This window comes from Miscanthus floridulus, chromosome 5, assembly GCF_019320115.1.
Source record: "Miscanthus floridulus cultivar M001 chromosome 5, ASM1932011v1, whole genome shotgun sequence".
Classification (NCBI taxonomy): Eukaryota; Viridiplantae; Streptophyta; class Magnoliopsida; order Poales; family Poaceae; genus Miscanthus; species Miscanthus floridulus.
In genome coordinates this window covers 8,678,301-8,691,779 of record NC_089584.1, presented here as the reverse complement: position 1 = coordinate 8,691,779, position 13,479 = coordinate 8,678,301, and the positions used below count along the sequence as shown (strand labels likewise).

General features: G+C 40.4%; 1 protein-coding gene across 2 annotated transcripts; it reads right to left on the bottom strand.

The window, feature by feature from the left end:
• Nucleotides 1-3,283: 3,283 nt before the first annotated feature.
• On the bottom strand, nt 3,284-11,995 carry LOC136449458 (eukaryotic translation initiation factor 3 subunit A-like). 2 transcript variants are annotated; one of them, XM_066449495.1, is made up of 13 exons: nt 11,800-11,995; nt 10,758-11,239; nt 10,108-10,323; nt 9,649-10,017; nt 9,535-9,564; nt 8,761-8,988; nt 8,515-8,676; nt 7,730-7,951; nt 7,443-7,640; nt 6,146-6,349; nt 5,982-6,062; nt 5,060-5,261; nt 3,284-4,316 (listed from the first exon to the last, which is right to left on the bottom strand). In XM_066449495.1, the coding sequence occupies exons 1-13, from the start codon at nt 11,813-11,815 to the stop codon at nt 3,817-3,819; spliced, it is 2,910 nt and encodes a 969-aa protein (XP_066305592.1). In that variant the 5' UTR covers nt 11,816-11,995; the 3' UTR covers nt 3,284-3,816. The 2 variants fall into 2 exon arrangements, with proteins under 2 accessions (XP_066305592.1, XP_066305591.1); XM_066449494.1 differs by having other exon boundaries at nt 10,758-11,995.
• Nucleotides 11,996-13,479: the final 1,484 nt, after the last annotated feature.

The following is a 13,479-nucleotide window of genomic DNA, read 5'->3' as shown; positions in this document are numbered from 1 at the left end:
TTCCTTGTATAGTCCAAATTGGAGTTTTGGTCTTGCACGTTGCTTTGCTCCGTGCTCTTGTTGGCGATTGGGCTGTGGACCTTGTTACCAAGGCCCACTTCCCTATAGTACGGTCTATGGGGGGCCGTAGGGTTCCCCATCAACATCCACACTAGAATCTACGGACATCATGTGGCTCCGAGGTCGCTCATAGGGAAAGTCTTTCGCCAAGGTTTTTACTAGCCCACTGCGCTGCGAGAATGCAGAGGAGGTGGTCCGCAGATGTGAAGGATGCCAGTTCTATGCTTGGCAGACTCATCTGCCAGCGCAGGAACTTGAGACCATCCCTATCACCTGGCCATTCACGATCTAGGGCCTCAACATGGTTGGACCCCTAAAAAAGGCCCCGGGTGGCTTCACTCACCTACTCGTGGCAGTGGACAAGTTCACCAAGTGGATAGAGGCGAAGCCCATCACCAATATCCGCTCAGAAGAGGCGGTCAAGTTCTTCCTCGACATCATCTATCGTTTTGGTGTTCCTAACTGTATCATCACCGACCATGAAACAAACTTCACCGGGAAGAAGTTCCTGGACTTCTGTGATCGATATGGCATCAGGATCGATTGGGCCTCGGTCGGTCACCCGCGTACTAACGGTCAGGTCGAGCGGGCTAATGACATGGTCCTACCCAAGCCCCGCATCTTCGACCAACTCAAAAAATATGATGGGCGATGGGTTGTAGAGGTCCCATCAACCCTCTAGAGCCTAAGAATGAATCCAAGCCGATCCACAGGGTTCATCCCTTTCTTCCCCGACCTTGATCACCTGTAGCATCCGAGACATTAATACCCTGTAAGGCGCTGATGTACTCAGAAAGGCCCTTTTTGGAGAAATAAAAAAGGGGTATAGATGTAGCATTATTTTCAGTTAGTATAGGTTAAGATATGAGTGCTGAGTGTGCCTTTTGCAGCGCTGAGATTTTGGTGTATATTGTCCAAAAATTTGAATTAATTGAGTGGAAGGTGGTATATGGAATGGATGCAGGATGTTTAATTGAGAAGTGTTTGACTTCCGAGTCCGTTACACTATATTGAGTCTTAATAATCTATTAGTACAAAACAAGTACCCGACATTGTACCAGTTGGTCCGACAGTAGATTTAGAAATCTTCAGAGGATGGCATATCAGGCCACGTTTAGTTCCCCCATATTCTAAACTTTGATACTAGGCAAAAAGAAGATTCCCCATCACATTAAACTTATGGTATATGCATGGAGTATTAAATGTAGACGAAATCAAAAACTAATTGCACAGTTTGATTGTACTCTACGAGACGAACGTTTTGAGCCTAATTAGTCAATTTTTGGATAATTAATACCAAATAAAAACGAAAATCTACAGTAACTCGCGCAAATCAGGCGGCGCCGAATCGGTGAGCAACTAAACACGGCCTCACTATATCAGGTCGGTTTATGTCAGTTCAGTTGTACAGTTTGTATATTGCTAAGGAACGGTGTTCCATTTTTCACATGTTCGCTCATTGTTGGCCAATCACTTGTTTCCGTGTAACTAAAGCCTAAAGGACGCATCTTTATCCTGATCAGAATCGAAGGTGCTACACATCGATGCACAACGATTGAATGATCCGAACTTCCGAAGTGCCATTGATGGATTTGAGTTGACCAATGTAGTTTATTTTTACTGTTTGCTAGACTGTGCATGTGCTGAATGTGTTCGTGAAAAGACAGCTTAGTGTCGGCGGGGCACTGCCGGAGGCAGGGGCAGTCGAGCTGGAGACTGAGAAGATATCGTGATTAGCGGCGGCGGCGAGCAATGGCAGCAGCGGTAGAGGTAGGATCGTCGCCAAAGCCAGTGGGGCAGGCGAAGGCGGCAGGGGAGTTCGGAGAAAGGTGCACAGTATTTTTTTTTCCCCCCAAGTGAACGAATAGTATTTTTCTCTCATAATAAATCAGCAAAATAAAGGACGGACCTGGTGCAAGCGGTAGAGTCTTACCGCCTGTGACCAGAAGGTCCCGGGTTCGAGTCGCGGTTTTCCTCGCATTGCACAGGCAAGGGTAAGACTTGCCACGGACACCCATTCCCAGACCCCGCACAGAAGCGGGAGCTCTCTACACTGGGCATGTCATTTTTTTAAGAAATCAGCATAAGCCAAATTTCAACGAAACGAACAGGGCTTGATAAGGTTGAGAGGCAATAAGTGCACAGGCACGCTCTAATAGGTCCCTAATTCATATCCTACCTCCTCGTCGAATCATAACATGCTTCTCTAAAAAGGTGTTTGGGATTGCTTCACCCCATGTTTTTTAGCTAAACAGGTTTAGCTTCATGCAAGTCTGCTCCAGAAAAAAAAAAAAGGTAACTCCAGGCATTTTGTGGAGGTGTTTCACGATAGAGTTTGTGGGAGAGAGTTCATGGAGCAGTTCTAAACACCCCTTAAAGGTCTTGTTCCACCTCAATCCATACTAAGCCACCCCAACACATATGAATTGAGGTGAATACATGGATATCCAAACAAACACTAATCTAAATAGAGAACAATGAGGCTTCCTGCTGTAGACACGGGTCGACATCCTACCGAGGCATTATTAGGATAATCTAGCAAATGTGCTTGTGCGTTATAAGTTATAACGAAATCCAATACGTATAGGAATAGGACTTTATATCATCGGTAGATTTAAGTTGTTCTAATTCGTATGAGCTTTGCTCATGAGTCACGGTCTCATACGAGGCACGGAGGATGTAACCCAATACGTTTGAATCGGACTCCATATCAATAATCGCTAGACATGAATTGTTCTAACTCGTATAATTGGTCATGAGATCGAGCCACATTCGAGATACGGTGTGAGTGCAACGTCGAAAGTAAAGAAATACTAGAAAGATTTTACATTGTAGGGGCTATGGACGAAAAAAAAGAGAATGAAATTTTAACTCTTTAATATTAGATATAGAAAGAGATAGGATGAAACTAGCTACGCACTTATACACTGTTTCAAGATTTCCAAACTGTTCACACCACGAATGGGACAAGTTTCATTTCAACACCAAACAAGAGGACACAAGTTTCATTTCAACACCAAACATGTAGACACCACCATTAGGGGAAGTTTCATTTCAACTGTCAATGTACAAACCCTTTTATTGGCAACCTAGGAAACAATACAGCATACGTAAGATTGGCATCGCGTCCATTTGTCAGAATTTGAATAGAGAATAGACGCTGACGAGTGAAGAGACGTTCGTTCCACAAACTCAGATGAGTCAACCAGGGCAACACGAAAAGTTTTTGAGTAGCCTGTTTCAGTCTTCTTCTCCGTATCTTACAAGTGACCAGTACAAGATACTATCATCATTCATTAACGACTAAAGAATTACAGGCAACACCAAAAGTATTTCAGTAGCCTGTTTCAGTCGCCTTCCCCATTACTTAGAAAAGTGAGCCACCAGTTTTGGTAATACTATAATTAACGACTCAAAGAATTAGGCAGCCAAACCGTACAACGACCCAATTGCAAGATCAGAGCTCATCCAACTGAGCTTATGCCAGACATCGCCCTTAAGAAGTTATAGAACAAAGGTACGAGCCAATAAAAACATCATAAGATTTGAGTATTACTAACAAATAGCGACACAATATGCATGGAGTGTGTGACTGGAAAGGTGCCATAGCCTAAAAGACTAGCTCCAAAATTTTAGGTGCAGTCAGCAAAATAAAAACAAATTCAAGTAACCGTTCTTCCCGAGATCACTAGCAGACATTGTGCACGGAGGTCTCCACATTGACATATGGCAAAAAAAAATATCTGTAACACAGGATCAGTTCCGTGGCCGCCCCCAGGTTGATGAAGAGGACGAAGAGTTTGAGGAATATCTTGATCCAGGGCGCCAGCGATCAGTAGACGGAGGCGGGCCATCTTGGCGGGGTGGGGGTGCATCCTGTCGTGCAGGACCATCTGGGCGTGAGCGCTCTTCACGTGAACCCCAACGATCTTCATCGCGTGGACGCACATCTGTTGGTCTCTGGCTGCCAGAAGAGCTGCTGCTGCTATCACCACGGAGTTTAAACTTGGGAACATATTTATTAGGAGCGGGAGCAGCCGCAGCCGCCGCAGCAGCAGGCGCTGCTGCTGATTCTCGAGGTGGCTGTGCAACAGGTGTAGAATCAGGAGCGCGCACAGCCTCAGATCCCTTCAAGAGCTTCTCCCTGCTCGCTTTTGCCTTCTCCTCCAACTCTATCTCTCTCAGTCGCTGCTTTTCAGCAATAGCATCAAGCTTAGCTTTCCTTTCAGCCTCCTCTCTCTTCCTCCTCTCTTCCTCTGCAGGAGTAAACAATATAATCAATAATATGGATGAATTAGGATTTGAATCCTTAAGTTCCACTTGGCCAAATATGGAATACGATATAGAAACAGAACCATATTCAGTTCGACCATAGCAAATAGAGTTTATGCTATCTGCTGCTTAAGTATCAGAAATCAATGCTAGGTTAGTGTTGGATCAGTTTGAATAGGGACCTCTTCATATAATGACCAAAAGCTAATTTCAGTAGTGCATGGTGGGAAAAACAAAACCGAAGATTACCAAATTCAGACCATTATTAACAAGATATCAAAACCAATGAAATCATGTTAACAGCATTCACACAATGGAAAAGTTAAAACAATGCACGCAAAACTAAAGATGTATGAATGTTAACATTGTAAATTTATACCTACAAAGTAACTTTTAAACTTTATGTCAAAAGAACTACAAGATTATGATTCAATTTCAACAGTTTTGCAGAAGATCAAAATGAACTAAGGCTAGATAGCTAGTGGGCAACTTTCCAGGTAAATTAGGCAACATTTTGCTCATTCTTACTTAACAATTCACCACGATCATTTTGACTACAATACAGGATAACAGAAGACAATAATTTAATGATCAAAAATTTGCTTCCAAAAGGTAACCAAAGGTAATAATAACCAAGCAGAAGCGTGCCAACAAGTACAATCAACAAATGGTAAATCTTCTGCTAAAAAAACAAATGGTAAATCTAATCAGTTCAAAATTCACTTGCCTTCACGTTTTCTAGCTTCCTCTTCCTCACGAAGCGTTTCAATCCGCTGTTCCTCCAGGTTCAGATAATACATCAACTTCCTTACCGTCTCCCTTTCACGCTTTCTTGATGATATCAACTGACTGATCCGTTCATCTCTCTCTTTCTTTAGACGACCAAACTCAGCTTCACGACGTTGGACAATTCTCTCCTGGAAAGCGTTCTGCAACAGCAAAACAGAAAGTCAGTACGGCTATTATCTCTCTTCAACAAAGATATTAGAATATAGCTAGTTTGGCATCTCGTTAGTTAAGACACACAAAAGCATTTCAAATTTGAACATCAAGTTCTGTAAATGTCAATTAAAGGTAACACAGTGGCCACTGTCCAGCATTAGATTCTGAGCAATCTTATCTTGGTTATGTCAGGATCGGTAGTGCTATATACAACTGCTTGTTGCTGCTGCTACACTTTTCTTGAGTGAGCAAAAATGGAGGCTGATTTGGGCTGCTATACGCTAGTGGCTTTCTAAAAAAATGTAGGTGATCCACTCTCTCTCTCCTATCCACTTTAAAGGTACTGGTAATCTGTTGGGATAGAAGGAAAAGGTACACCACTAATAATAGGAGATCACCTATATAGACTTTTAGGGGATGTAGGATAAGTAACCTGTTGGAGATGCTCTTACAAGCCAAGAAAAGACCCTTGATTTGCAAGCCTAAGACTACCAATAATTGCTAACCAAGTAAACTTGCTGACCAGGGGAGGGGGGTAGCCAACCGGACCTATTTTAACTCTATTAGCTAGGTAAAATTATTAACACAAGGATAATATTCAAACAGGTTATAGGGTGTACAGCATCACAAGTTGAATATATACCAAACAGAAGCCACCTGCCCTGTGATGTAGAGGCTTAATAACAAAGACATAAATAGCATACAACCTTGTGTTCCAACATTCGAGAAAGTCTATTTTTCTCTTGCAAGTCGCCAACATGGTGTTGCTTGCTGAGTTCAATCTCCCGCTGCAAGCAGAAATAAATGAATTAAGTGCTGACAGTTATCTGAACTGCATAAACAATAAATAAAAGAATAGTAGAAAACTGACAAGCTGCTCTTGCTCGTGAAGGATCTTCTCTTCATCGAGACGTTTTTGGAAAGCTTGCTCAATCAGTGGTGCCTCTTCCTGCCTTTTTGCCCTTTCCAGATAATCCATTGTTTTTGCAAACTTCTGCAGTTTTTTCTCCATTTCCTGGCGCTCCTTCAACTGTTCATTCCGTGCCAATTCCATGATGGCCTCCTTAGTAAGCTCCTGCAACCAAACATTCAGATCTATAAGAATATATTGAAGAGGTTTAAAATTAAAGGATAGAATGGTAATTAAAGTTCCAACACTAGAATAGAGGATTTTAGGCCTTTAGCAGTGTGGTCAACATTACTTCAGTACAATGGCAGATGGTGATGGATGACACATGTGGATCAAATATAGTGATAATATCCAATTTAAAAGAGAGCAAGTGATAACAAGCTCATAGAACTTTAGAGACAAATGCAGCAAGATAATGCAAAACTGAAAATCAATAAATATAACTTTAATACCATTACCAAACGCACAACCATACACCTTAGCATGTACAACCATACGCCTTAGTATGTAGCCCCTCTAGGGATGGAAATGGATGTCCGTACATCCAAATTATTCAAATTCATATCCACTAAAACACGTACTATGGATATCCATCCCAAAAAGTGTACATCTCGCATTTCGATGAATCAACTAATTTCAAGTTTGAAAAGATTTATAGAAAATAGTATCAACATTTGTAATCCATATAGGTTTACTATGAAAATTGGCATGATTAATCTAATGATGTTTATTTGGTATCATAAATATTAGAATTTTTTTGTTTACATTTGGTCAAACTTGAGACTGGTGAACTGCTCGAAATGTAAGATGTGCACTTATTTTTGGACAGAGGGAGTACTTTATTTATGATTCAAAATGAAATTTAGTAATATCGTACTCTTGTACCATCGAATTTTAGTCCATAGCCAAAATAACATTCAATTATCCCATGAACCATATCAGAAATTTAAGTTTCACACATAACAAAAGGGAAGGAGCACACATGTGCCAACATGTTTGTACAAGATCCATATTTTAAATGAAGCAGGAAATAGAAGATCTGAGCCCGGCATGGAGTTCGCCTCCTTGTTCAAGCCAGATATTCCCAGTCGAAACCTTGGTCAAGTCTATGTCTACATCTACATCACCTATCTCCTACTGGCCATCTTATCCTCCACTAAAATCCGTATAGAAACTTAAAGCATATAATGGACCATTGTTTTCACAAACATAGATAGCAAGCAGTGCTAGTTGCTGTAAGGCCATAACTGTTTCTTACCCCTTCAACAACGACATGTTTTTTCCCTGCCTTCTTCAAGTCTTCTAGCAACTTTTTTGCTTCTGCTTTATTTTTTTCCTCTATCTCTCTACGAATCCGGTCCTGCTCCCTCTGCTTCTGTTCATTGAGAAGCCTCACCCTTTCCTCATCCGCGGTTTTCTTTTGACTGCTCATTCTCTTTTTTTCTTCTTCTTTTTCCTGGAAAAAGAGAGCAACCATAAACAATTAATTAATTAAAAAGGACAAGCACAAACGAACAAGCATTGAAGAGTAATAAAAAAATATACCTTCTCCAATATTTGACGCTCAAGCTCTTCTTTGCGTTTTTCAATGATGGACTTTCTTGCAAGAAGCCTCTTATGTTCATTCTCCACTATTCCAGCCAAACTAATGAGACTTTCACCGAGTTTAGACGGCTTTTTCACTGGTGGACAAATATGAATCCTCGCTTTATTTAATGAATCAGCAAGAACACTAAGGTGATCACTTAAGCCATCAGATTCTATGTCCTGCAAAGAGAAATCAGTCATAACCATTAGTGTTCAATCTCATCATGAAGTAATGCATTCAGCACCACAAAAAATATGACATATCCAACAATCCAATTAAATTGTAGCATATATGAAAAATTTGAGGAGCTAAAGGGTTATTACATGTATTCCAAAAGAAAAGGGTATAGCAGTGGAGCACATGCTAATACATATAGTGGGTGATGAGTATCAGTATATTAAAAATAAAATAGAAGTGTTTTCACCATATGTACATTCACTGGAAACACATTAAGAGTACTGTACGCAAACAAGGTGACAATGTGAACCCACTGTGCAAAACCTTCAACAATGTGGTACTGCACACTTGCGTTTCTGGCAGATAAAACACCAAGGAACACAATAGCAGATAAAACAACAAGGAACATAAAATAATGGAGGGCCAATTTAGATCATGAAAAGAAAACGGTATGACAGACATACAGTTATACACAAAGCTTACAACCCAAGAGGAAACTGTGAACAGATAATTTCAGTGCTAGAACACATCAGAACTGCTGATGGACAGAGTCAGGACCACATACCACAGTACCAAAATGAACAGCTCCTGATAAATGATTAACTTTTATAGCAACAAAATTGCGTTTCACAGCATCAACAGAAATCTTCTCCACAACAGAAAAGTCAAAGAAAGGAATCATTCTTGAGAGCATATCAATCTTCATGGACTGGAAAATACAAGAGGCCTGAAAAATGTTACATAAAAACTAAAAGTCATTATTGCAACATATAACAATTATAAAGGTATGTACAAACGTCATGATCTGGACCTGTTGTAGCACTCTCAATGTTGTCAGCTTCTCCAATGCTGAAATGTACTGAGATAGCTTAACCTCTGGAACAGAAGAAGCTGATGAAAGCTTCCCTCCAATCTTTGAAATCTTCGAAAGAAGTGGCTGCACTTTTGATGCAAGGTCCAGAGGCAGAAATTCATGTTCCAAAAGGTTGTACAAATCTCGCACTTCTTGGGAAGCACATGAAAGGACTCCTTTGGAGGCCTACAAGCCATAAAAATAGATAGATATTGATAGCTATCTATGACAGTAAGAGATGACAATGTTTTCGTATTTCATATATCCACTGACAACGGTAAAAGTGGAATCATGTTAAGTGCTACTAATAAGCAGTTACTTATATAACATAAAAATAACACTAGTAGCACAGTGCCTCAGAAGAAAGCTATTTGAAAGTCTCATGGCCATGCTGAACCATTTAGGCCTTGTTTGGATACCCTTGTATCTATCTCAATCCACTCGTGTTGAGGTGGATTAGGGTGGAACTTAAACTAATTTACACTCTAATCCACCTCAACACATGTGGATTGAGGTTAATATGAGAGTATCCAAACAAGACCTTAATGTAAATAGAATATCACACGCATTAAAATAATTCTTCCTGTGCAAGACATCTTTCTAGAGTGATAAAACAAAATAATAATAATAATAATAATAATAAACAAAATAGGAATGCATGTGATGACAGAGACCACATCCGAAAAAATAGATAACACAGCTGCAGGAATAACAGTATGATTAAGCATGTACCAACTCAGATAGAAGAGATGCTCTTGAAGGCTGCAAAAGGGAAAGCCGATAGATCAGGGTGGAAAAGTGCTACTGAACATACTATTTAATTCACACACGGTTTGGAGAACAAACCATTTCCCTATTTTCACGCTTGGAATCAAGCGAGAAGTTAACAAGGTTGGCCATCCGCATGCTACGCTCCTTCTCATTCTCTGTCTCAAGATGAGATGCACCATATTTTTGGTCATAAGGTGCCACAGATAGTGCAGCAAGTAAGACGGAAGATGCTATTAATTGTAGGTCCTTCTGAGACAAGTTTTTATTGTAGCTCTTTTGCAAGTTGAAAAGCTTGAGCCACGCATACGCATGATAAAGGTGGCTGTCAGATATCCAGAAGATTTCAGTCAACTTTGCATAATACACCACCAAGATAGAAGGTTTTGGCATTTTCTTCACCATGCTCATCAAACCATGGATATCTTCCACCGATCGGAAGGCTTCCTGCAAGATGGTATGTTCAGTGACAATTCAAGGAATGTAGCACTTATATGGATAAAGAATTGATTAAAATTCAGAAGTTATGGAACAAACCTGCCAAAGGGAAAGCTCTGTAGCAACTTTAAGCTGCTCAACACGTGTATCAAGATACAGTTGTAAACTTTCAGGTGCAGTCAGATCAGGACGATCTCTTTGATCACGATATTTGTTGAGATTAGCAAGATGATTTCTTATAATCTCACACAACCTACGGAATTCAGTTGTTCTCTTATACTGTTTGCAGAATTGAAATGCCCTATGAGCAGTCATCTGCATATTAGGAAGTTAATCAGTCACAAAAGCTACTCATAAGTATTTGCTGGAGCACAAATCGTACAAGGAATAAATCAATATACAAGTAAACGGTAGGTACATGATCCCATAGGAAAGTCAGTAATGCCAAGCCATTTAACCAAAATATCAGACAGTACATTAAGCTATTGAGTTCACAAGATATGTTTTGAGAGGTTAGATACCATTTAATAGCAAAAAGGCTGAATTCAGATAAAAATTGGTTGAATGGCCACATACATCTGAATAGAGTGGTTGTTAAATGGATAGAGGCAAAAAAAAGGTGTAAATTCAATAATAAAAACTATGCAAATGGTAATGTGCTGTACCAATATCCTGGAAAAACTATGCGCCACATACAAAGTAAATTCAACAGAAACAAACAATAGAATGCTCATAAGAGAATAGCTTACAGCGTATAACGCTTCAAGCTTTGAATTGTTCCTTAGTATCTCTAGAACAGTCCTGTATGTTTCCCAGAGGAACTTAAACCATGGAGTTACAACTTCTTTATCTGATCGGTCCTTTCCTTTCTCCCCACTAACAAAACTGAGCATGAGGTCCTCGGGACGCTTGTCTGCTTCCAGATCTTCAACATCCAGAGCATCTTCCAGGGCTTCTGCCTGACTCTTAGCTTGTTCAGCTCTCTCATTGGAAAGCTGCATGAAGTGCTTTATGACATCCTCCAAAGATGACACGTTCACTTGCTGGCAGACAATCCTATACTGAATAAGACCATCTTTTGCATATCTACCTTTCCTCAGGTCTACACAGAGTTCTACATACTTCATCATGATCTTTTCGAGAGGCTTCTGCCATGACCTGTACCTTTTCGAGGTAATGAGATCATGTAAAGCCTGCAGGGCTGCCTGCTTTTGCCCAACATGGATTAATTCTGAAATAAAAGAAGAGGAAGCGATCAGCATACACATCTTTTACGCCAATACAAGTAGATGCCTAAGAATTTGCAACCATGTTCAGAACAATATCAATACAAAATCACTAATTGTACAGATATTCTAACAAATCGAAACCAGATTATAGATAAAATAAAAGTGAGGTCAAAACTCTTGGGGTTTCTATTTTCCTTTTTTGCCAAACTTATTACTGGTCCTCGTGGAGAAGGCAATAACAAGTAAAAACATGGATATAAGAAAAAAGTAATATCATTGGTCAATTCAGTATCCAATGCAAGTCTTAAAACTAAAATGGCATGGCTTAGCATTATTATTATAACATGCAGGGGCAAAGCTGAGTAGCAGCTTGTGGGGTGGAACTGCACCCCCAGAATTTTCGTTTTCAATTGTTATCCCAATTTCTCAGCCCTTCATGCGCCACCACCAACCCCACAGCCCAAAATACTGCACCACCCAGCCCAGTGAACAGCACAATTGAGATAGGCAACCCCGTGACTGAATTGTTCACTGGAGAGAGAAATCATCGTAGCCCAAAGACCATCCGCATCCGGCATCTGCTACTGTGTCTTTCCCCTCCGTTCATCTCCTCCCATCGTTGCATTTGCATACAGGAGTCACCCATCTAGCCCGGCGACGGTCTCGCGGACTGTCTGCATGGGCGCCAACCACTAGCCACCGTGCCTCCCTCACATGCCTCCAGCATCCGCTATCCTCATGCGGCCAGGCCTGCAACTATGACCGCCTCAGCTACAATACAGCATGGTAATGTGGCCAGTCAGTCACCCATCGCCGAACTCGGTGCCGCCCGACTCCAAAATACACGATAAAGAAATCAGAGAAGATTCGATACTGAATTGGTGAAAGTTGGGATTGAGTACATTAGTTCTACCTACCTGTAATGCACTCATTTTATCATTTCCTAGTTTGACAATCATTACAAAAAATACATGATTTTATAGATTGGGGGCCTGGTGCAAGCGGTAGAGTCTTACCGCCTATGACCGGAAGGTCCCGGGTTCGAGTCGCGGTCTCCTCGCATTGCACAGGCGAGGGTAAGGCTTGCCACTAACACCCTTCCCCAAACCCCGCACAGAGCGGGAGCTCTCTGCACTGGGTACGCCCATATAAATTATTAGGAATCAGTACATGTCTTAGATTTTACATTTAAGTGGCCTACTAAGCACATTTTGATTGAGGGAACCATTTTTATTAAAGGAAAACAACATAGCCAGATAATACCAACAATGCTACAAGGTCAGTAACCGATATTAATAGTGAACTTCATTTTGGTAAACATTTTTATCACTTCATTATTCTCACTCTAAGGTATTGCAACACTGCTTAGCAAGTTTTTTTAAATGGCAGCCACAGTCACAAGAATTCTCAAATTCCAGCCTTCCTAGTCGTTTCCAGATAAATTAAATAAATCATTTTTATGGTGCATAAACTTCACAAGATCCTATCTAGTGGAGTGAGATTTGATCCCTAGATCTCGTACAATACAGGGTTGGACGCTTTTCACAAATTATTAAAGATTGGCGCAGGCACATGTTATAGGACTCCGATATACATTGTACTCCATTCCAAATTATAAGATGTTTTGGCTTTCCTAGATTCATAACTTTTTCTACGCATCTAGATACATGTTATGTCTACATTCATAGTAGAAGCTATGAATCTAGAAATGTCAAAATATCGTTTATTTGGGACGGAGGGAGTAGCATTTATAAAAAGGTATTTCTACCTGAAATTTTTTGTTCACCTATGCAAAAACCCAAAAATCACGAATTCCTTTAGAAATTTGATCCAAAATTTGAACTCCTCTTGTACCCCCTCCTCTATTTCTCTCTAGCTTCACCACCAATTACATGACACAATTCATCAAAACAAAAACAAATTGTACCTTGTGATGATAATATGAAAAACCATCACAAAATGTGATGACCTTTTGTGACGGTTTTGTTTTGTTGTCATATATTACTATCATTTAATGACGACTGTAACTGTCACATATTGGTTGGTCAACTTGTCACCTAATACGCCAATTGTCACAAATTGTATCCTAGGAACCCTGATTTGGACAACTTATTATGACGATAGGACAGATTTTGTGACATTTACATTGTGACGAATGTGGCATTGCTATATGTATTAATTCAATGACAAATGTCACAGATGTTTCTAGCATTCTCATCGCAGCTCATACATATCAGCCAAG